The 22,681-nt window shown below is 39.2% G+C and overlaps 1 protein-coding gene across 1 annotated transcript in view; it reads left to right on the top strand.

Moving 5' to 3' along the window:
* Positions 1–20,775, top strand: part of GDPD4 (glycerophosphodiester phosphodiesterase domain containing 4) — a 120,008-nt gene extending 99,233 nt beyond the window's left edge. Inside the window, exons 13-15 of the mRNA XM_007187635.2 lie at positions 2,409–2,491; positions 3,268–3,320; positions 20,270–20,775. Coding sequence (XP_007187697.2) covers positions 2,409–2,491; positions 3,268–3,320; positions 20,270–20,775 — 642 coding nt within the window. The remainder of the gene's footprint in view (positions 1–2,408; positions 2,492–3,267; positions 3,321–20,269) is intronic.
* Positions 20,776–22,681: the final 1,906 nt, after the last annotated feature.

The raw sequence follows: 22,681 nt of genomic DNA, 5'->3' as shown, positions 1-22,681 counted from the left end.
GTCTTACCTGAGATGAGTGTGGTCTCTCTTCGTTTGGTCAGTCATCCTCAAGGAATCCAGCTTGTGCATGTTCACCTGGTGGCACTGGGTTCTCAGCAGCAAGAGAGGTGAAGTCCCAATGCACATACCTTTTCAAGGATCTCCCAGTGTGATGTTTGCTAATGTTCCATCGGCCAAAGAAAATCACATGGTCAAGTCCAGATTCAAGGTGGCGCAGGGAAGAAACAGACTTTACCTTTTGATGGAGAGGAAGAGCAAAGTCACATTGCATACAGACCTGCATTTTGGGCGGAATATTTTGGTCGTTTTTATAAACAATCTACCACATACATACCTCACACATTTTAATTTAAACTATTCATTCACTTTTTGACGTCTTTCCTTTGAGTGTATTTCAGCTGATTGAATTCTGTATTCTCTTGCTTTTGTATACTTCCCAATGAACCATCTATGATTTCTAAGTTTTGTTTCCTTAAAGCACAACAAGAACTTGAGGGACTTCCCTGGTGGTCCAGAGGGTAAGACTCTGCGCTCCCAATGCAGGAGGCCTGGCCTCGATCCCTGGTCAGGGAACTAGATCCCGCATACATGCCTCAACTAAGAGTTCACATGTTGCAACTAAGAAGCAACTAAAAGATCCTGCATGCCACAACTAAAAGCCCGCAACTAAGAAATCTGCATGTCACAACTAAGAAGCCCGCATGCCGCAACTAAGAAGTCTACATGCCACAACTAAGAAGTCCGCATGCCGCAGCTAAGAACCTACATGCCACAACTAAGAAGCCCGCATGCCACAGCTAAGAGCCCGCATGCTGTAACTAAGAAGTCTGCATACCACAACTAAGAAACCCGCATGCTGCAACTAAAAATTCCCATATGCCACAACCAAAAAGCCTGCATGCTGCAACTAAGTCTGCATGCCACAACTAAGAGGTCTGCATGCTGCAACTAAGAGTCTGTATGCCACAACAAAAAGATCCTGCATGCCGAAACTAAAAGATCCTGCATGCCTCAACTAAGACCCGGCGCAGCCAAGATGCATAAATAAATAAATATTTTTAAAAATTAAAAAAAAACAAGAACATGAAGTCATTTGGAGAAATGACAGGAAGGAGGAAGCCACCCAGTTTTTTATAATCCTCCCCTCATCTCTTAGTGTTTCTCTTATACCTAAATCAAAAGCAGTTTATTTTGTAATGACCTTTTCTTTCTTCATCAAGTTTTTCAAAGCATCGACTTAGTTTCCTTGAAAATGACATACTTTTTAACTCAGATTTTACAGATTTAAGTAACACTGAATTACACTGCACAATTTTAACAACTGGTACAGCTGTTCTAAGCCATTTGGGTAGTAAGAACAACTGATTCTTGGTGACGGTACAACTCACTTGGTGGGCATCCTGAAGCAGGCCAAAGCACTGGTCAGTCAGGTTCCCAGAGAGGATTAAGAGCCTCAGTTTACTGGAAGTTGGTTAAGAGCTTCTAATGTACATGCCTAGTAGAGCTGTTGTGAGGATTAGCTGTGAAAATACCTTTGAAGTGCTTGGAATGCTTCCTTAACTCCTGTAAATTCTCAATAATGTTAGTTGTTCTCATCATTATCATGATAGTTCATGTTATTGTTATTATTATTATCATTGTTAATCAGTCCAAGGAAAGACCTTGGGATAGGGTGGAAATGGCATAAGAAAAAATAAAAATGATAGCCCCAGTACCATCAAGTAATACTAGAAGGGGGACAATGAAGGTGGAAAGGGATGAGTAAACTAGCGAAATGAAAAACTCATACAAGAGAACCTAGAAGATGGAGCTCTGTGAAATGGGTGATTCAGGCAAGGAGACTGGAGAAGTTGGCATGTTAGTTAAGAATTATAATTTCAACATATTTATCTAAAACATGATGATTTAGGAGAAGGATTCCTAAATGCTGGTTCACAGACTGGTTACTTGTTCCTGGGAAGCTTGTTAAAAATACAGAAATTCTAATTCCTGAGTCTGTAGTGAGGCCCAGGAACCTGTATTACTAAAAGCTGCTCAGGTAGATTTGGATGCACAGCCAGGTTTGGGAAGCCATGCCATGAAAACATAGAGCACTGGAAGTCAAGAAACTTGGGCTGTAGTCCTGGGTCCAGAATAGACTTGCTCTGGGACTCCCTCAAACACATATCTTGAGGCTCCAGGGAGAAGTGTGTGAAGTATTTTATCCTTTGTAGAGCCTTTGGCACATGTAAGGGGGTATTGTTAGGATAGCAGCAGGTACTCTCTGTGTTTGAGACCAACCCCATTAATCAAGGTTCCTCTGCCTGGTCTGCCCCCTCTCCGTCCCTGGCAGCCAAGCAAGGGATCTGGCCTACATGATCTAAAATTCCTTCTAGCTGTAAATCCTTTAACTATTTTCTGTTTTGCAGACACCAAGTTACTATAAGTTCATGTGGATTCTCATGGATTGTGTTTCTGCAGTTTTCATTGTTGCCATATTTTATTTTCATTGGTAAGCATATATTTGTAATTTTAAATGATTTTTTTCCCAAAATAAAAATATATATGGTCCTTATGGAAATTTGAGGAAAAACAGTTACATTTTCCCCATAATTCTATATGGCAAATTCTCAGGGAGACAGGGTTTTATCATCTGAACCTCCCATTTCTTCTCATGCTGCTTGCAGCTCCTCACACCCCTTCTACCTCCTCAAAATGAGACCATGTTCTAAGAATAAGGACTCTCACTAAAGCTTAATCAAAGCCTGTTACTACTGTTTTGGTGTGGATCAGTTGGGAGAGGACAGGGGTTGAAGGTTGTTCAGAACAATTGTCTCCACCTTCCCACCTTCCACAAAATTGGACATGCAGAGTGCTGTGTAAAGAGCAAGTTCACACTCTGGAAAGCCTGGATTTTAGTCCTGGCTTTGCCCTTAGTTTCTGGGTGACCCTGGGAAAATCACTGCCCCTTTCCAGACCATAGTCTTTTTATCTGTCCAAGAAAATAACATTTGAGAATTCTTGAGGGAAAATGCTTCAAGATTACAAGGTTCAGGGTGGGAGAGGGGACATCTGGTAGAAGAATTTTAGCTAGAAGAGACCATGGTTGTTTAGACCTCATCATGCCCATCATTTCCTCATTTGAGTTCTCCTTTAAAGGGGGAAACTACAAACCCTTTGCTTAAGGTAGAATTTGACTGGATAATGTTCTTTTCTGGCCACTGCCTTGAATTATGGCCTATTTTGGAAGAGGTCTATGAGGCTCATGGATAGTCTGCTTCCTTCCAGGTGGAGAGAGAGCCAAAAAGAAAAATTACTCAAGAGCACCGGCATTCACACAGGTAAATCAGAGGCCTAGCCCACTCTCTTCATCCCTACCCGTTGCCTCCAGGATACAGGGCCTGCCTTTAATGTTTTCGACAAGAGTTGAAAGAGTGGAGACCAGTGAGAAGTTGGGACAAAGAGGCTGGGCACATTTCTGGAGGGCCCTTGGCATCAGGATTCTTTGTGGACGTTATCCTCTAAACAATGAGACTCCTTGGAAGATTTTGAACACGGGTATTTTTTGTTCACTTGTTGATATATTCATTCATCACATAGTTATTGAGTACCTACTTTGCGCGAGGCACTGTGAGAGAGACTGAAGTAACTGAAAGCCATCTATGTAGGGTGACACAAGAGAACAGAGGTTCTGGCCCACAGAGAGCAGTGACGAAGCAGGCAAAGGCATAGCAATTGATACCATTAGGCTAGGCACCTAGGTCCAGGACAGAGAAGGTGCCATGCTTATCAGGGCTGAATGTGCTTTATGTGGCTTCAGTTGTGGGTGATGTATATTGGAAGGTGGAGGGAGAAAACTGTGGAGGGGGAATGCTGGACTAGAGTCTAGGCTCTGCATATAAGCAATCAGGAGATGGCAAATGAATTTCAAACAAGGGAGCTTGTGTAGACTTCTGAGTAAAGGGATGGAATAGCAGAATAACTTATTATTCAGCAGAATAACTCAGAGGCTAAGTGAGATAGGTCCAGTAAGGGAATGGAAACTAGAGTTTATTATTCAGGTGGTTGTGGGTATAATCACACAGTGAGTTACTGGTTTGGGAAGCCAGTGCAATGTCAAAGGGAAAACCAGTTAGGAAGCAGAGGACTGTGCAGTACAAGATACAGTTTCCTCCCATAGCTCTTGGAGCCTTAAGTAAAGTTGATACAGTCACAAAATCATGAATTAATTTAATTTCTTGTGGACAGTGGTGAAGATCATGAGATGCCATGTACCAGCTGGCAGAGGGTTAAACTCATACATTACTTAGAGTTGCAGTGATGGATCCAAAGGGACCATGAAAAAATAAGTTCAGAAATTTGAATAAATTAAATGAAAGGAAATGGACTTTCATTCTGTGAAACTGAAGGTTTAAACCAAGCTCACTGAAATCTCTTAAGGGACAGAGAGATCTCAAATAACGCTGAGTTACATGGATTTTTAGATCACTCTGCTGGCTGTTAGGAAGTCTGAAGGCTATGTTCCAGCTCCCTTATGATTTTTAGTAGTTTTATTAGTAAACTAGGGCTGCCATAACAAAATACCATGGACTGGGTGGCTAAAACACAGAAATTGATTTTCGCACAGTTCTGGAGGCTAGAGGTGCAAGATCATTGTGTCAGCACGTTTGGTTTCTACTGAGCCCTCTCTCCTTGGCTAGCAGATAGCCACTTTCTTCTGTGTCCTGACACAGCCTTTTTTCTGTGCACACACCTCTACCCACCCCTGCCCCGTGTCTCTCTGTGTGTCCAAATTTTCTCTACTCTAGTCAGACTGGATCAGGGCCAACCCCAATGGCCTCGTTTTAATCACCTCTTTAAAGGCCCAGTTTCCATATACAGGCAGATTTTGAGGTACTGGAGGTTATGGCCTCAACATATGAATGTGGGACACACAATTTAGCCCATAACAGTAATCCAGTGAAGAAATGAAAAGAATATGGGAATGTTGAGGAAAGCATGAACGGGAGAGAAATTTTAAAGGAAAGCTCAAAGAGCTGTTTCAATTGGGATAAAAGACAAGGCTATAATGCCTTAGAAAAGTACTGAGTTAACTTGACCCCAACTTCAAACTGTGTTGAATGATGATAAGAGAGTAAGGTAAGTAGGAAATGAATTAAGAATTTTTCCTGTTTTTAAGATTTTTTAGTTGCCCAATTAGAGAAACCAATTTTGCCTGAACTAAGTAAATGCATGAAAAGGCTGTTTGAGTACCTCCAAGAGATACCTAGAAGGGGTGGGCCAAGTTTGGAATCAGGCAAGGAACAAGGAAGACTGGAAAGAAGCCAAAACCACCGTCCAGATCCATTCAGTTTGGGGAGAATAGAGCCTTGAACACTAAGCATAGTGTCACATCTTGCACCATGACCATCTCCAAGATGGGCATGTACTGCTGCACCTACTGCTGCCACTGGAATGCTTTATCACCTCTCTAGCTTTAGGATATATTTTTCAGACCTTTAAAGAAGTTGATCCTTTGTCTTCTGTCTCATATAGTTTCTTATGAAAAGTCTTCCAAAAAGATCTTCCATTAAAAAAAAAAAATCATTGTTCCTTCACTTGTAATATGTCCTTTTTCTCTGGCTGCTTTTTAAGATTGTTTCTCTTATTACTGGTTTTCAGTAATTTGATTATAGTTTATCTTGTTGTATATGAGTGTGTATGTAAGTGAGTGAGTGAGTGTGTTTGTGTGTGTGTGTGTCCATCCTGCTTGGAGTTTTTTGAGCTACTTAGATCAGTCACAGTATAATTTTTATCAAACTGGATAAATTTTCAGTCTTTATTTTTCAAAATTTTTTTGCCTCTACCTTCTTTCTGGGATTCCAATTACATAGATGTTAGACAGTTTCATTTTATCCTATAAGTGACTGAAACTCTGTTCATGTTTATTTTTAGCCTATTTAATTTCTTTGCTTCATTTTGGATAGATTCTATTACCGTATGTATTAGTTTTTTATTGCTATAGAAAAAATTACCACAAATTTAGCAGCTCAATGCAACACAAATTTATCATCTCACAGTTTGTGTGGGTCAGGGGTGGAGGCATGGGTTTGTTAGGTCCTCTGCATAGAGTCTCTCCAGGCTAACATTGAGGTGTTGGCCTGGGCAGCAATCTCTTCTGAGACTTAGAGTCTCCAAGATCACTGGTTGTTGGCAGAATTTAGTTCCTCACAGGAGCTGAAATGCCCCTTTTTTTGTGATCACTGTTGACTGGGTTTTGATTTGAGTTTAGAAACCATATCCAGTCCTAGCCATTTGGCCCACTCACAATGTGGCAGGTTTTTCTTCAATGCCAGCAGGAGAATCTCTCTTTATAGTAGATGGATTCAGAGAGAAAAGGACAAAGGAGGCAAAATAACAGACAAAACAAATAGAAGACAAGTTGAAACATGGTCACCATTAATTCAACCATTTAATTAATTACATTAAATATAAATGGATCAAATACTCAAATCAAAAGTAGAGATTGTCAGACTAGATAGAAAAAAGCAAGACCCAACCATATGCTGTCTACAAAAGAAATACTTCAAATACAAAGGTACAAATAGATTACAAAGTGAAAGGATGGGACAATGATATGCCATGCAAACAATAAACATAAAAATATTTTCTGAAAAAAGAAACTTCAAAACATGGAACATTACTGGAAACAGAGATAGATTTCATAATGATGAAAAGGTCAGTATATCAGGAAGGCATTATAGTTATAAGTCTGTTTTCAGTTAATATAACTGTTTTCAGTTAACTGAACTCTGTGTTCAGTTAATAACAGAGTTTCAAAACATGTTAGACAACAACTGAAAGAGAGATCATAGTTGGAGATTTTAACATTCTTTACTCAGTACTTGAAAGAACAATTAAACACAAAAAATAAAACAAGAAGGAATATAGAAGTCTGAACAACACTTTCAGCCACCTTGACCTAATTGACATATAACATTTTACCCAACAACTGCAGAATATACAATATTTTCAAGTGTACATGGCATATTTCCCCAAATAGACTACATGACAATCTATACAACAGCCTGGGAGAGACAGCTGATTTACCTAATACATAGAAAGAAACAGAGAATTAGGCAAAATGAGGAGAGAGAGGAATATGGTCTAATCAAACGAACAAGACAGAAAGCTCAGAAAAACAACTAAAGGAAACTGAGATAAGCAATCTGCCTGATAGACTTTAATGTAATGGTCATAAATATGCTCATCAAACTCAGGAAAGGAAAGGATGAACATAGAACTTTCACAATGAGATAAAAAATATAAGATAGTACCAAACAGAAGTTATGACTGAATTGAAAAAATACACTAGCGGCTTCAACAGCAGAGTAGATGAGGTGGAAAAACGAATGAGCAAGCTAAAAGATAGAATAGTGGAACTCCCCCAGACAGAGCAGCAAAATGAAGGAATTTTAAAAAGTGAAGCTATCATATGGAACCTTTGGGAAAACGTCATGTGGAATAACATTTGTATTATATGGGTCTCAGAAGGAGAAGAGAGAGAGAAAGGGCCAGAAAAATTATCTGAAGAAATAGTGATTAAAAAATATCCTAATCTGGGGAAGGAAACAGATATCTGGGTCCAGGAATCCCAGAGAGCTCCAAATAAGATGAACCCAAAGAGATACACATACGACACATTACAATTAAAATGGTAAAAGTTAAGGATAAAGAGGGAATCCTTAAAGCAGCAAGAGAAAAATAACTTGAGGCAATAAAGGAGTCGTGTGACATATTCAAAGTGCTGAAAGGAAAAAAAAATCCCACCAAGAACTCTCTACCCAGCAAGTTTATCATTCAGAAATGAAGGAGAGATTAAGAGTTTCCAAGATAAGCAAAAACTAAAGGAGTTTATCACCACTACACTGATTCTACATGAAATATTAAAGGGACTTCTTTAAACTGAAAAGAAATGGCACTAATTGATAATAAGAAAACATACAAAAATTAAAATCTCACTGGAAAATGTAAATATATAATAAAGATAGGGGATCAATCACTTATAAAGCAAGCATGAAGGTTAAAAGACAAAGGTAGTAAAAATAACTAAAATTACAATAATTAGTTAAGGAATGCATAAAATAAAAAAGTGTGAAAAGTATCATCAATAGATGAATTTCAGAAGACTGAAATCTTACAGAGTATGTTCTGTGACCACAGCAAAATTAAATTAGAAACAAACATGAATAATATATCTAGATAAGCCTCTAGATGCTGGAAATTAGTGTATTTCTTTCTTTTTTTTTAAAATAAATTTACTTATTTATTTATTTATTTTTGGCTGTGTTGGGTCTTCGTTTCTGTGCGAGGGCTTTTTCTAGTTGCGGCGAGCGGGGGCCACTCTTCATCACGGTGCGCGGGCCTCTCACTATCGCGGCCTCTCTTGTTGCGGAGCACAGGCTCCAGACGCGCAGGCTCAGTACTTGTGGCTCACGGGCCTAGTTGCTCCGCGGCATGTGGGATCCTCCCAGACCAGGGCTCGAACCCATGTCCCCTGCGTTGGCGGGCAGATTCTCAACCACTGCGCCACCAGGGAAGCCCCTAGTGTATTTCTTAAAACCCCATTGACCAAGGAATAAATCACAAGGGAAGTTGGAAAATACTTCAAACTAAAGGATAATGCATATACAACAACAAAATTTGTGGGGTACAGCTAAAGCAGGACTTAGAGGGACATTTCTAACTTTAAATGTTAGAGGGAAGATTGCTTTAATATTGATTAATTTTCTGCCTTAAGAATCTAGAAAAAGAAAAGTAAATTTTTCTCTAAGTAAAAGGAAGGAAACACTAAAGACAGCAGGAATCAACGAAATAGAAAAGATACAAACATAGAGAAAATGAAAAGTTGGTTCTTGAAAAGATAAATAAAATTGATAAACTTTTAGCGAGAGAGAGAGTTTGATTGCCAATATGATAAATGATGAATGAAAGAGGAAATATCACTCCAGATCCTAGACATAAAAAGGAATATTATGAACATTTTTATGCCATTATATTTGACAACTTGAAGTAGAGAAATTCTTTGAAATACAAAACTTACTAGAATTGAGAGAAGATATATAAATTTGTAATAGCCTACTATCTGTCAGAGTCAAATTTGTATATCAAAAACTTCACCATAAAGAAAAGTCCAGGGCCAAAGAGTTTCACTGGTTGATCAAATATTTAAGAAATAAAAAGGAAGGAAGGAAGGAAAGAAGGAAGGAAGGAAGGAGGAAAGGAAGGAAGGGAGGAGGGAAGGAAGGAAGGAAATCCCATACCAACTCAGAAAAAGAAGAGGAAGGAACACTTCCCAGCTGATTCTTTGAGGTCAGCAATACACTCATATAAAACCTGACAAAGATGTTACAAGTACTAAGTATACAGATCAATATCATTCATGAACTTAGACAAAAATCCTGAACAAAATATTAGCAAATTGAATCTATCAGTATATAAAAAGGATAATGCATCTTGAGTAAGTGGGGTTTATCCCAACAGTGCAAGATGAATATGTCATTTGAAAATTAATCATTATAATCCACCATATTAACAAAATAAAGTAGAAAAAGCATATTTGACAAGAATCAACACCCATTTATGATCAAAGCTCTGGGCAAACTAGGAATAGAATGAGACTTCCTCAATCTGATGGAAAATATTTACAGAAAACCTACAGCCAGTATCATTTTAATGGTGAAACAATGAATATTTTCCCTCTAAGATCAGAAATAAAACAAGGGGAGCCTGATCAAGATGGTGGAATAGGAAGATGGGGAGCTCACCTCCTCCCACAAATACATCAAAAATACATTTACATGTGGAACAGTTCTCCCAGAATACTTGCTGAATGCTGGCAGAAAATCTCATAAAACCAAAATTGCAAAAAAGATCACCACATAACTGGGTAGGAGGAAAGAAAAAAAAATGGAATTGGGGTGGGACCTGTGCCCTGGGAGGGAGCTGTGAAAGAGGAAAGGTTCCCTCACACTGGGAAGCGCTTTCACTGGTGGGGATGTCAGGTAGAACAGAAAGAGAGCTCCAGAGGCTTGGAGGAGAGTGCAGCAGCCAGTTTGCAGCATGCAGAACAGAGAAAGACCAGCACAGAGGGTCTGGCCGCCTCCCTGCACTCCCTAGCCTGAGACACATGTCTGCTGGTGTGTGTGGGGTGCTGGGTGCTGAAGCTTGGGATTCAGAGGACAGACCCAGAGAGAAGATGGATTGGCTGCATGGAGACAGCCTGAAGGGGCTGGAGTGTGGTCCAAGCTGCAACTGGGGGTGTGTGCAGGAAGGAGCCCAGGTCCACCATTGAAGCCCCATTGTTAACACGCATGCGCGAAGGGAGGGGTGAGGCTCACCATAGCAGCCTCATTCTCAGCGTGCTCACAGCAGGCAGGGCTCTGCCACTGAAGCCCCACTGTCAATGTGCACGAAGAGTGGGATGGACCCCGCCATAGCAGCTTTACTCAACATGCTCACAGCAGGAGTGGCTCCATCTCTATGAGCTCTGGGAGCATGCAAGCGCTGGCAGGTTGCCCATAAGTGGAGGTGGGGTTGAAATTCCAGCTGATCCCCAGAGGCTGAGCGACTTCAGAAGCAGGACTGAAATCTGAGTGTGCAGTGGTTGTGCAACCCAGGGACTTATGCGACACACGTAGCTATGTAAACTCAGTTTGTCTGGGATATCCAAGCAGATTACTTGTGTTCCTGTGGCTGGAGCGGGTCCGGCTATAGTGGCTGCAGGCTTTGCCGTGCAAGCACACTGAGGCGGGGCCAAGGTTTGGACTGACTCAGTAGCTCCAATGGTGGGACCAGGTGCGTGACTATGGCAGTCTCCGTGCCTGACTTCAGTGGTTCTGTGCCAACAGATCTGCGCTAGAGGCTTTGTGAGTACAGTGCCTGAGGGACACTCGGGCTGATTGCCTGAATTCCCATGGTTGAGTCCGGGCTGAGGGCAGTGCCCAAAACAGTGTATGGGTGACAGGTGACACCACAGAGTGCACTTCCCAGTACAGTAAGTCCCCTACATACGAATGAGTTCCGTTCCGAGAGTGCGTTCGTTAAGTCCAATTTGTTCATAAGTCCGACAAAGTTAGCCTAGGAAACCAACTAACACAGTCGGCTATATAGCACCATACTGTAATAGGTTTATAATAACTTTTCACACAAATAATACATAAAAAACAAACAAGGGCTTCCCTGGTGGCGCAGTGGTTAAGAATCCACCTGCCAATGCAGGGGACACAGGTTCGAGCCCTGGTCTGGGAAGATCCCACATGCCGTGGAGCAACTAAGCCCCAGCACCACAACTACTGAGCCTGCACTCTAGAGCCCGCGAGCCACAACTACTGAAGCCTCCGTGCCTAGAGGCTGTGCTCTGAAAAAAAGAGAAGCCACCACAATGAGAAACCCGCGCACTGCAAGGAAGAGTAGCCCCTGCTTGCTGCAACTAGAGAAAGCCCATGCACAGCAACGAAGACCCAACACAGCCAAAAATAAAATAAATAAAATAAATTTATCAAAAAAAAAGCCTTTCTAACCTTTACAAAAAAAAAACACAAAAATAAACATTTTTAATCTTACAGTGCAGTACCTTGAAACGTACAGTAGTACAGTACAACAGCTGGCATACAGGGGCTGGCATCACATGAACAGGCAAGAAGAGTTACTGACTGGAAGAGGGAGAGGAGGTGGGAGATGGTAGAGCTGAAGGATCATCAGCAATAGGAGATGGAGGGCAAGCTGCAATTTCACTGATGCCTGACGTTGATGGCACAGGTTCTAGTTCATTGCTGGATTCAATTCTATCTACCCTCGTGAAAAAATGATCCAGTGATGTCTGGGTAGTAGCTGTTTTTTTCTTGTCATAGATGACACGGTAGTACTGGATTGCATTCTGAACGGCTGCTGCAACCTTTGAGTACTGTTCTACATTCTGGTCCTGTGCCTCAAAAACTAACAGTGCCTCCTCAAATAAAGAAAATCCCTTTGCCATTTCCTGTGTCATGAATCTCTGGTTCTTCAGTTACTTCTTCTTCCTCTTGTCTGTCTTCGTCCTTTCTCTGGGCCTCCAATTCTGTCAGGTCTTCATTAGTAAGCTCCTCATGTTACACAGCAAGGAGTTCAGTGAAGTTGTCCTCTTGCAGATCTAGCTCCATCTTCTTGCTGAGGGTCACTAAGTTGCTGAAGACCTCTTTGAACTCCTCATCCACATTCTCAAATCCATGAAAATTGTCAACAAACTGCAGGCAAAGGTTCTTCCATACCCCATTCATGGTGATGGCCATAACCTCACGCCAAGCAAAGTCAATGTTTTTTGTGGGCTTGTAGATGTTATAGTCCTTTCAAAATTGTCACAAGGTTGTTCCTGATTTGTCACTCACTTTTACTGCCTGACAAAATGTGTGACATAAATAATATTTCTTGAAAATCGCTGTAACTCCCTGGTCCGTAGGTTGGAAGAGCAACGTAGTATTTGGTGGCGGAAGCACTACTTTGGGATGAAAGTTGTCCGTGAATGGGGGGTGGCCTGGAGCACTGTCCGGCAACAAAAGAATGTTGACGTCCTTCTCCAAGCAATATTTCTCTACCTCTGGGATAAAGTGGTGGAAAATCCAGTCCTGGAAAATGGTCTATGTAACCCAGGCTTTGGGGTTACTCTTCCACACAATAGGAAGAGAGCCCTTGGCTATGTTTAAAGGGCTCTTGAGTTCTCTGAATGATAACCTAAGAGGGGCTTCAGCTTCATACTGCTGGAAGTATTGCTACCCATCAACAGAGTTAGCCTGTCCTTTGCTGCTTTATAGCCTGGCATCAACTTTTCCTCCTTACTGATGTAACTTCGGTCTGGCATCCTCTTCCAGTACAGTCCTGTCTCATCTACATTAAAAACCTGCTCGGGTAAATACATGCCTTCATCAATAATTTCTCAAAGCATTTCAGGAAATTCCCAGGCAGCTACTGTATCTGCATTCACTGCCTTGCCACTTACTTTTACATTGTGAAGTTTGGCTCTAGCCTTGAACCAATGAAACCAGCCATGGCTGGCACCCTCTGATTCTTCACCATGTTTCTTCTTCAAGTCTTCATAAAAGGCTTTTAGCTTTCTCTTGAATCAACATTAAGCTGAGGGGGACTCGACACTAATGCTGATCCTGCATTCACACACTGAGAAGTTTCTCCATCTCCTCCATTTTTTCCACTCTTCTTTGATATTATTGTTGACATTATTGGCACAGAAGACTTCACATGTTCCGTGATCTTGTCCTTGTTCTTTAGAATCATGCTGATGGTTGAATGATTCATGTTATAAGAACAAGGACGTCTACCATCTTTTCGCCTCACTCCACTCTCTCAATTATTTTCACTTTTGTTTCCATCGTTATCACTTGGCACTTCTTAGCAGTATAAGCTACAACACTGCTGCATTTACGCTTGCTTCTGGACATCCTGGGCTTGAAATAAAGATACTGTACTACTATACTGTATACAGTACTGTACAGTAAAGTACACAAAAGCACAACTTGTAGAGGATGCACGAACATGACAATGTACACCAGACGCGTGAACTAACTTATGTGATTGGACATGAAAATGCATGTTTGCATCTTTGAAAGTTTGCAACTTGAAGGTTTGTATGTAGGGGACTTAATATACACAGCTCCTGTGGAGGAATACTCAGTGGATCCTCTCCCAGCAGGAGCACTCCAGCCCCACCTACCTCATGCTGCAGTTCAGAAATGGATATGAGGGTGTCTTCTCCAACAACTGGGGAGTAGACCCTGTGCCCAACAGGGCTGTGACAACTAAAGAACAAAGAAGAGGCCCTGCTCAACATCCCTTGCAGGCTCTGGTCACCCCAACAATAATCACACTCTCTATTAAGGGGATAACAGCCAGCAAACACTGAGGAAAGATGAGGCAGGCGTCCATACTGAAAACAGCCCTCACACCAAAAATATTAGACACATGGAGGCAACAAAGGGACACTCCCACATAAAAACAGCCATTTAAAACCACAGTAGATAACTGTTTCTCCAAAACTCATAGGGTCAGAAAAATATGAGTAAAATGAAGAAGCAGAGGAACCACTCGCAATTAAACAATCAAGAAAATTCGCCTGAAAGGACAAACAATGAAATAGATATCTCCAGTTTACCAGATCCCAAGTTCAAAAAGGAGGTAATAAAAATACTGAAGGAATTAAGAAGGCCTATTGATAGAAATGCAGATTACTATAAAAAGTAACTGTAAAAAGGAAGCAGTTAAAATTAGAAAACTCATTTACCAAGACAAAAGCTGAGCAAAAGGCAATAAATAGCAAACTAAATAATGCAGAAGCATGAATAAAAGATCTGGAAGATAGAACAATGGAAATCACCCAATTGGAACAGCAGACAAAAGAGGCAAATGAAAAAAAAAAAAGAAAGCAATATATGAGGTGTATGGGGTAATGTAAAAGGTGCCAATCTACACGTAATAGGAGTCCCAAAAGGAGAAGAAAGAGAAAGGGGAATCAAAAATGTATTTGAAGAAATTATGGCTGAAGACGTCCCAAACCTAAAGAAGGAAACACATATCCAGGTACAGGAAGCACAGAACGTCCCAAACAAGATGAACTCAAACAGACCTACACCAAGACATATTATTATTAAAATTGCAAAAGTTGGGCTTCCCTGGTGGCGCAGTGGTTGAGAGTCTGCCTGCCAATGCAGGGGACACGGGTTCGAGCCCTGGTCCGGGAAGATCCCACATGCCATGGAGCAACTAAGCCTGTGCGCCACAACTACTGAGCCTGCGCATCTGGAGCCTGCTCCACAATGAGAGGCCGCAACAGTGAGAGGCCCGCGCACCGCGATGAAGAGTGGCCCCCGCTCGCCACAACTGGAGAAAGCCCTCGCACAGAAACGAAGAACCAACGCAGCCAAAAATAAATAAATAAATAAATTTATTTTAAAAAATTTGCAAAAGTTAAAGATAAAGAGAAGATTCTAAAGGCAGCAAGAGAAAAACAAAGAGTTAATTACAAGGGAACTCCCCACAAGGCTATCAGCTGATTTCTCTATAGAAACACTGCAGACCAAGAAGAGAGTGGCAAGATATATTCAAAGTCCTGAAAGGGAAAAACCTGCAAACTAGGATACTCTACCCAGCAAGATTATCATTTAGAATAGAGAGAAAGAATTTCTCAGACAAGCAAAAACTAAAAGAATACAGCAATACTAAACTTATTCTAAAAGAAATATTGAAAGGTTTTCTCTAAATAGAAAAGAAGCAAGAATCTACGTGAAAGAGAAAATCACATTTGGAAAGTAAATCACTTAAGCCAGTACACAGGTTAAAAAAAAATTTCGGGAAAGTGATGATAACTACAATGAACAGCAAAAGAATAAAAAGATGTAAAAGAGGACATCAAAAGCATTAAAAGTGGGAGAGGAGAGTACAAAAATGTAGATTTTTAAAAACTATGTTTCAGCCTATGTGACTACCAGTTTAAAGCAAGTAGATATACTAATGGGTTAACATACTTGAAAAACAGTGTAACTACAAATAAAAAGTATACAATAGATTCATAAAAACCAAAAAGAAGAGAACATAAGCATAATATGAAAGAAAACCACCAAACCACAAAAGGAAAAACAAAAGAAAAAGAAATGAACAGAGAAAAAATACAAAATCAACTGGAAAACAAGTTTAAAATGGAAATAAATACATATCTATCAAAAATTAGCTTAAATGTCAATGGACTAAATGCTCCAATCAATAGACAAAGAGTGGCAGATTGGATAAAAACAAGAGCATGTAATATGCTGCCTACAAGAGACCTACTTTAGGGTGAAGGACACATATGGATTGAAAGTGAGGGGATGGAAAAAGATGTTTCATGCAAACAGAAGTGATAAGAAAGTGGGGGTAGCAATACTCATATCAGACAAAATAGACTTTAAAACAAAGACCATAAAGAAAGATAATGAAGGACACTATAATAATAAAAGGATCAATACATTAAGAGTATATTAAACTCATTAATATATATACACCTAATATAGGAGCACCAAAATACACAAAACAAATACTAACAGACATAAAGGGAGAAATTGATGAGAATAAAATAATAGTAGAAGACTTTAACACCCCACTCATATCAATGGACAGATCTTCCAGACAGAAAATCAGTAAGCAACAGAGATCTTAAATGATACAATAGAAAAGTTAAACAATTGATATTTTCAGGACATTACATCCAAAAAAAACAGAATACACATTCTTTTCGAGTGCACATGGAACATTCTCTAGGATTGACAACATACTAGGGCAAAAAACAAGCCTCAACGAATTTAAGAGGATAAAAATTATTTCAAGCATCTTTTCTGACCACAATGGCATGAAAATAGAAATCAACCACAGAAAAAGAAATGAGAAAAAACAATTACATGGAGACTAAACAACATGCTACTGAAAAACCAATGGGTCAACAATGAAATCAAAGAAGAATTTTTAAAATACCTTGAGGCAAATGACAATGAAAACACAACCATTCAAAATCTGTGGGATGCAGCAAAAGCAGTTCTTAGAGGTAAATTCATAGCAATACAGGCCTTCTTCAAAAAACAAGAAAAAATCTCAAATAAACAATCTTATCTACCACCTAAAAGAATTAGAAAAAGAAGAAATAAAACCTAAAGTCAGCATAAGGAAGGAAATAATAAAGATCAGAGAGGAAATGAATAAAATACAGATTAAAAAATAATAGAAAAAAATCAATAAAACCAACAGCTGGGTTTTTATGAAAGGGTAAACAAAATCGACAGACCTCTAGCCAGACTCACCAAGAAGAAAAGAGAGAGGCCCCAAATAAACAAAATAAAAAATGAAAGGAGCAATAACAACCAATACAGCAGACATACAAAAAATAAAATAAGAGAATACTATGAACAATTACATGCCAAAAATTGGACAACCTACAAGAAATGGACAAGTTTCTAGAAACAGACAACACACCAAACTGAATCAACATGACATACACAGTTTGAACAGACTGATAACTAGAAGTGAAATAGAATCTATAATTTTAAAAACTCCCTGCAAACAAAAGCCCAGGACCCGATGGCTTCACTGGGGAATTCTAGCAAACTTACAAAGAAAAACTTATATCAGTCCTTCTCAAACTCTTCCAAAAGGGAACACTCCCAAAGTCATTCTATGAAGCCACCATCACCCTGACACCAAAACCAGATAAAGACACTACCAAAAAAGAAAATTACAGGCCAATATCTTTGATGGATATAGATGCAAAAATTCTCAAGAAAATATTAGCAAACCAAATCCAACAGCACATAGAAAAGATCATACACAACGACCAAGTTGCATTCATCCCATGGTCACAAGGATGGTTCAACTTAATGCAAATCAATTAATGTGATACAGCACATCAACAAAAGAAAAGTAAAAAAACACATGATCATCTCAATAGATGCAGAAAAAGCATTTGACAAAATTCAACATCCATTCATGATTAAAAAACTTACCAATGTGGGTATAGAGGAAATATATATCAACATAATAAAAGCCATTTATGACAAATCCACAGCCAACACAATACTCAACGGTGGAAAGCTGAAAGCCTTCCCACTAAAATCTAGAACAAGACAAGGATGCCCACTCTCACCACTTCCATTCAACATAGTATTGCAAATCCTAGCCACAGCAATCAGATAAGAAAAAGAAAAATAGGTTTCCAAATTGGAAGAGAAGAGGTAAAATGGTCATTATATGCAGATGACATGATACTATATATAGAAAACCCTAAAGACCACACAAAAACTACTAGAACTGATAAACGAATTCAGCAAGGTAGCAGGATACAGGATTTACATACAGTAATCTGTTGGATTTCTTTATACTAACAATGAAATATGAGAAAGGGAAAGTAAAAAACCAATTTCTTTTAAAATTGCATTAAAAAAAAAAGCTTAGGAATAAACCTGACCAAGGAGGCAAAAGGCTTATATGCTGACAACTATAAAACATTAATAAAGGAAATTAAAGAGGATTCAAAGAAATGGAAAGATTTTCCCATGATCTTGGATTGGAAGAATTAGTATTGTTAAAATGGCCATACTACCCAAAGCAGTCTACAGATTTTTTTTTTTTTTGAACGGGGAGGGCAGTCTACAGATTTAATGTGATCTCTATCAAATTACCCATGACATTTTTCACAGAACTAGAACAAATAATCCTAAAATTTATATGGAACTATAAAAGACCCAGAATCATCACAGCAATCCTGAGGAAAAAGAACAAAGTCAGAGGCATAACCCTCCCAGACTTCAGACAATACTACAAAGTTACAGTAATCGAAACAGCATGGTATTGGCATAAAAACAGACATATGGATCAATGGAACAGAGTAGAGAGCCCAGAAATAAACCCACACAACTGTGATCAATTACTCTTTGACAAAGGAAGCAACAGTATACAATGGAGAAAAGACAGTCTCTTCAGCAAGCGGTGTTGGGAAAGCTGGACAGCCACATGTAAATCAATGAAGTTAGAACACACCCTCTCACCGTATGCAAAAATAAACTCAAAATGGCTTAAAGACTTAAATGTAAGACATGACACCATAAAACTCTAGAAGAGAACATAGGCAAAACATTCTCTGACATAAATCATACCAGTATTTTGTTAGGTTAGTCTCCCAAGGCAAAGAAATAAAAGCAAAAATAAACAAATGGGACCTAATCAAACTTATAAGCTTTTGCATAGCAAAGGAAACCATAAACAAAACGAAAAGACACCCTACAGGCTGGGAGAAAATGTTTGCAAAATATGCAACCAACAAGGGCTTAATTTTCAAAATATACAAACAGTGCATACAACTCAATAACAAAAAAATGAACAACCCAATGAAAAAATGGGCAGAAGACCTAAATAGACATTTCTCCAAAGAAGACATGCAGATGGCCAGTAGACACATGAAAAGATGCTCAGCATCACTTATTATTAGAGAAATGCAAATCAAAACTACAGCAGGGTACCACCTCACACTGATCAGAATGGCCATCATTAAAAAGTCTACAAATAACAAATGCTGGAGAGAGTGTTGAGAGAAGGGAACCCTCTTGCACTACTGCTGGGAATGTAAATTGATACAGCCACTATGGAGAATAATATGGAGTTTCCTTAAAAAACTAAAGATAGAATTACCATGTGACCCAGCAATCCCACTACTGGGCATATATCTGGACAAAATTCTAAATTGAAAAGATACATGCACCCCAATGTTTATAGCAGCACAATTTACAATAGCCAAGACATGGGAGCAATTTAAATGTCCACTGACAGACGAATGGATAAACATATGATATATATATATATATATATATATATATATATATATATATATATATGTATATGATGTGATATACAATGGAATACTACTCAACCATTAAAAAGAATGAAATAATGCCATTTGCAGCAACATGATTGGACCTAGAGATTATCATACTAAGTCAGAAATGATATCATTTTTATATATGGAATCTAAAATATGAAACAAATGAACATATTTATGAAACAGAAACAGACTCACAGACATAGAAAACAAAATTATGGTTACCAAAGGGGAAAGGGAGGGGATGGGGGAAGGATACATTAGTAGTTTGGGATTAGCAGATACAAACTACTATATATAAAATAGATAAACAAGAAGGTCCTACTGTATAGCACAGGGAAATATATTCAATATCCTTTAATAAACCATCATGGAAAAGAATATGAAAAGAATATATATAACTGAATCTCTTTGCTGTACACCAGAAACTAACACAACTTTGTAAATCAGCTATATTTCAATTTAAAAAGTAATAAAACAAGGATATCTGCTCTCACCACTTCTATCTGACCTTGTGTTGGAGATCCTAGCCAGTTCAGTAAGATAAGCAATAGGCATAAAGGAAGAAATAAAACTCCTGATTTGAGTTTATGATTATTTACATTAAAAATTCTAAAGAGTCAAACAAAAAACCTACTAGAACTAAAAAGTGAGTTGAGAAGTGTCTCTCTTAAACTCCAGCACCTTGATGAATTGAGGACCATAGGAAAGTCTGCCCAAAGCCTGGGTAGGGAGAGAACTAGGGGGAATGAACCTGAGATGGTAAGTGAGAGGCTGACATTTTAAAGATGACTACAGTTTTACCACGTGACCGGCAAAGATTGGAGAAGTGACATCTGAGGAATCTGTGTTTTTGTCTTTTCTATCCCACAGAATCTCAGAGTATAAGCCTCCGAACTGGAAAAAGTGAGAATCAAGAACCTTCACATATATCCATAGATCCTCCCGCCCGAGTTATGGAAATCCCTTGGATTCAAGCAACCCTCTACCCAACTTTAACCAAGAGTGTAAGGAAACACCCAGACCCTAGCTGTTTTTCAGTAGTCCCCATGAAGAAAGCCAGCAAACCAGAGCAAGTCAGCAAAACCATCAAGACACCAATGCCTGGCAAGGATGACGTTAGACAACTGGTGCCCACCATGAAGGCCTTTGAACCCACCCAAGCACCCATCTGGGAGTCGACCAGAGAGACCCCCTTGCAAACTTCATTGTCTGCCATAGAGGCAGATGAACCAATTTCCTGCGTAGACATCCCTCATCCTGAAAAACAAATTGAAAAGCCCCCCAGTATTGAATCTTCAGAAGAATCCTCTTTTATGTTTTCCACCACATCCAGCCTGTCCTTCTCCTCCTTAAGGCTGTCTTCAAAGAACGATTAGCCACAACTTGCCCACTTCTTCCTCTTCCTCTCTGCGCCTGAGGGTAGTGATGGTGTGGAGCAGTCAAGAAAGGAGTGCAGAAGAGCCACTAAGGCTCTCAGGAAAACCATTCTGGTCTAGTCTTTCTATAAAGAGTGCATCTCAAGGGGAGAGGCAAGGGAAAAATAATTGTTGTAGTCTTGGAGCTGGAGCTGTTTGTTCTCTGAGTGTTAACAGGTTTTATCTCATCTGTGGTGAACATCAGCATGTAAATAAAGGCAACCTTTCAGGAACTCAGAAGGTAAATGGTGTATTCTTTGGACCCCTCTGTGGTCATTCAGGGTGACAAAGACTAGGGGATGAGTGCCAAAGTGATGCCATCCTGAGTCAGAGAATGAGAGGTGGCATGGGCTTGAGTTGGCAGCAAAGATCTCATCCCACACACAAATTGTTATCTAGCATGAAGTGGGGATAACATTTGTTGTTGGCTGATTCCCCAGTGGGGTGATGGGCATAATCCCATGCCCACTCAGTGATTCTAGCCTTGAGTAAAAATCAGAGCCACAAGTGTCTAGAGCTTTATCAACCTGGAGCATCTGAAAGAAGAAATGCCTGGGATATACCAAGTGCAAGAAGTGGCACAATGGGATAAAAATGGACTATTTTAAAATATGTTATTAGTCAAACCTCGGCATAAGCTCTAGAACCTTGTCTTCTTGACTGACACTAAGAATAGGATATTGCCACTCCCTCAGATAAGATTTAATCTAGTATACATAATTAGTCAAGATTATCACATCAAGATTATCAGGTTATTATCAAGTCAAGTTAAATCTAACTATTTATACATATAAAGAACTAAATAATTATTTAAGTTAAGAAAGTTTAAGACCTATTACCAGACAGAAAATCATTAATTGCCAAATGAACTCATTCAGACAGTGATAGTTCTTGGAATCCAGAAAAAAAGTGACATGTTTTGGGATTGGAAGAAGCCTGGGAAGAATTAGAACTGGAATTTGAAGATTGGGTAGGATTTGGAAAAGGAGAGGAACAGAGAGTTCATGTTAAGTAGGATAGACAACATTAATCAAACAAAACTTTAATAGCAATCTTTTTTTGTTTTTTTAAAACTTGTGATAAAATATATATAACATAAAATTTATCTTTATTACTACTTTTAAGTATATGATTCAGTGGCATTAAGTACATTCACATTGTTGTGCTGTGCAACCACCAGTGGAATTTTTTTCTTTCAGCTTTCTTTTGCTTTCCATTTGCATGGGATATCTTTTTCCATTCCTTCACTTTCAGTCTGTCTATGTCCTTAAAGTTGAAGTGAGTCTCTTGCAGGCAGCATATAGTTGGGTCTTGTTTTTTATTCATTCAGCCACTGAATGTCTTTTGATTAGAGAATTTAGTCCAGTTGCATTTAAAGCAATTATCAATAGGTATGGGCTTTTATCATTTTATTAGTTGTTTTCTGGATGTTCTGTAATTCTTTTGTCCTTTCTTCTTCTGTCTTTGTCTTTGGATTTGATGATTTTCTGTAGTGGCATGCTTAGATTCCTATCTCTTTATCTTTTGTGTACCTAGTATAGGTTTTTGCTTTGTGGTTGCCACGAGGTTTACGTAAAACATATTTATAACAGTGTATTTTAAGTTGGTAATAACAAATTTGAACACATACTAAAGCTCTGCATCTTTACTCTCCCACCAATGATCTATGTTTTTGATGTCACAATTTAACCTCTTGTGTATCTGAAACCGTGCACCTCAGATTGGGACTTGAACCCATGCGGCCGGGACTCACACCTGGCCAAAACCCACAGTCTTTTAACTGAAATCACACCCCTGGTTTCAGGACTTAATGAAGCTCAGGTTCTTGAGGTCTCATTGCAGAAGAGTTCAGTGAGAGACAAAGTGA

Source organism: Balaenoptera acutorostrata, chromosome 9 (genome assembly GCF_949987535.1).
Source record: "Balaenoptera acutorostrata chromosome 9, mBalAcu1.1, whole genome shotgun sequence".
In the NCBI taxonomy this organism is placed as follows: domain Eukaryota; kingdom Metazoa; phylum Chordata; class Mammalia; order Artiodactyla; family Balaenopteridae; genus Balaenoptera; species Balaenoptera acutorostrata.
The sequence above is the reverse complement of the archived record's forward strand: the minus strand, read 5'-3'. Positions and strand labels throughout refer to the sequence as shown.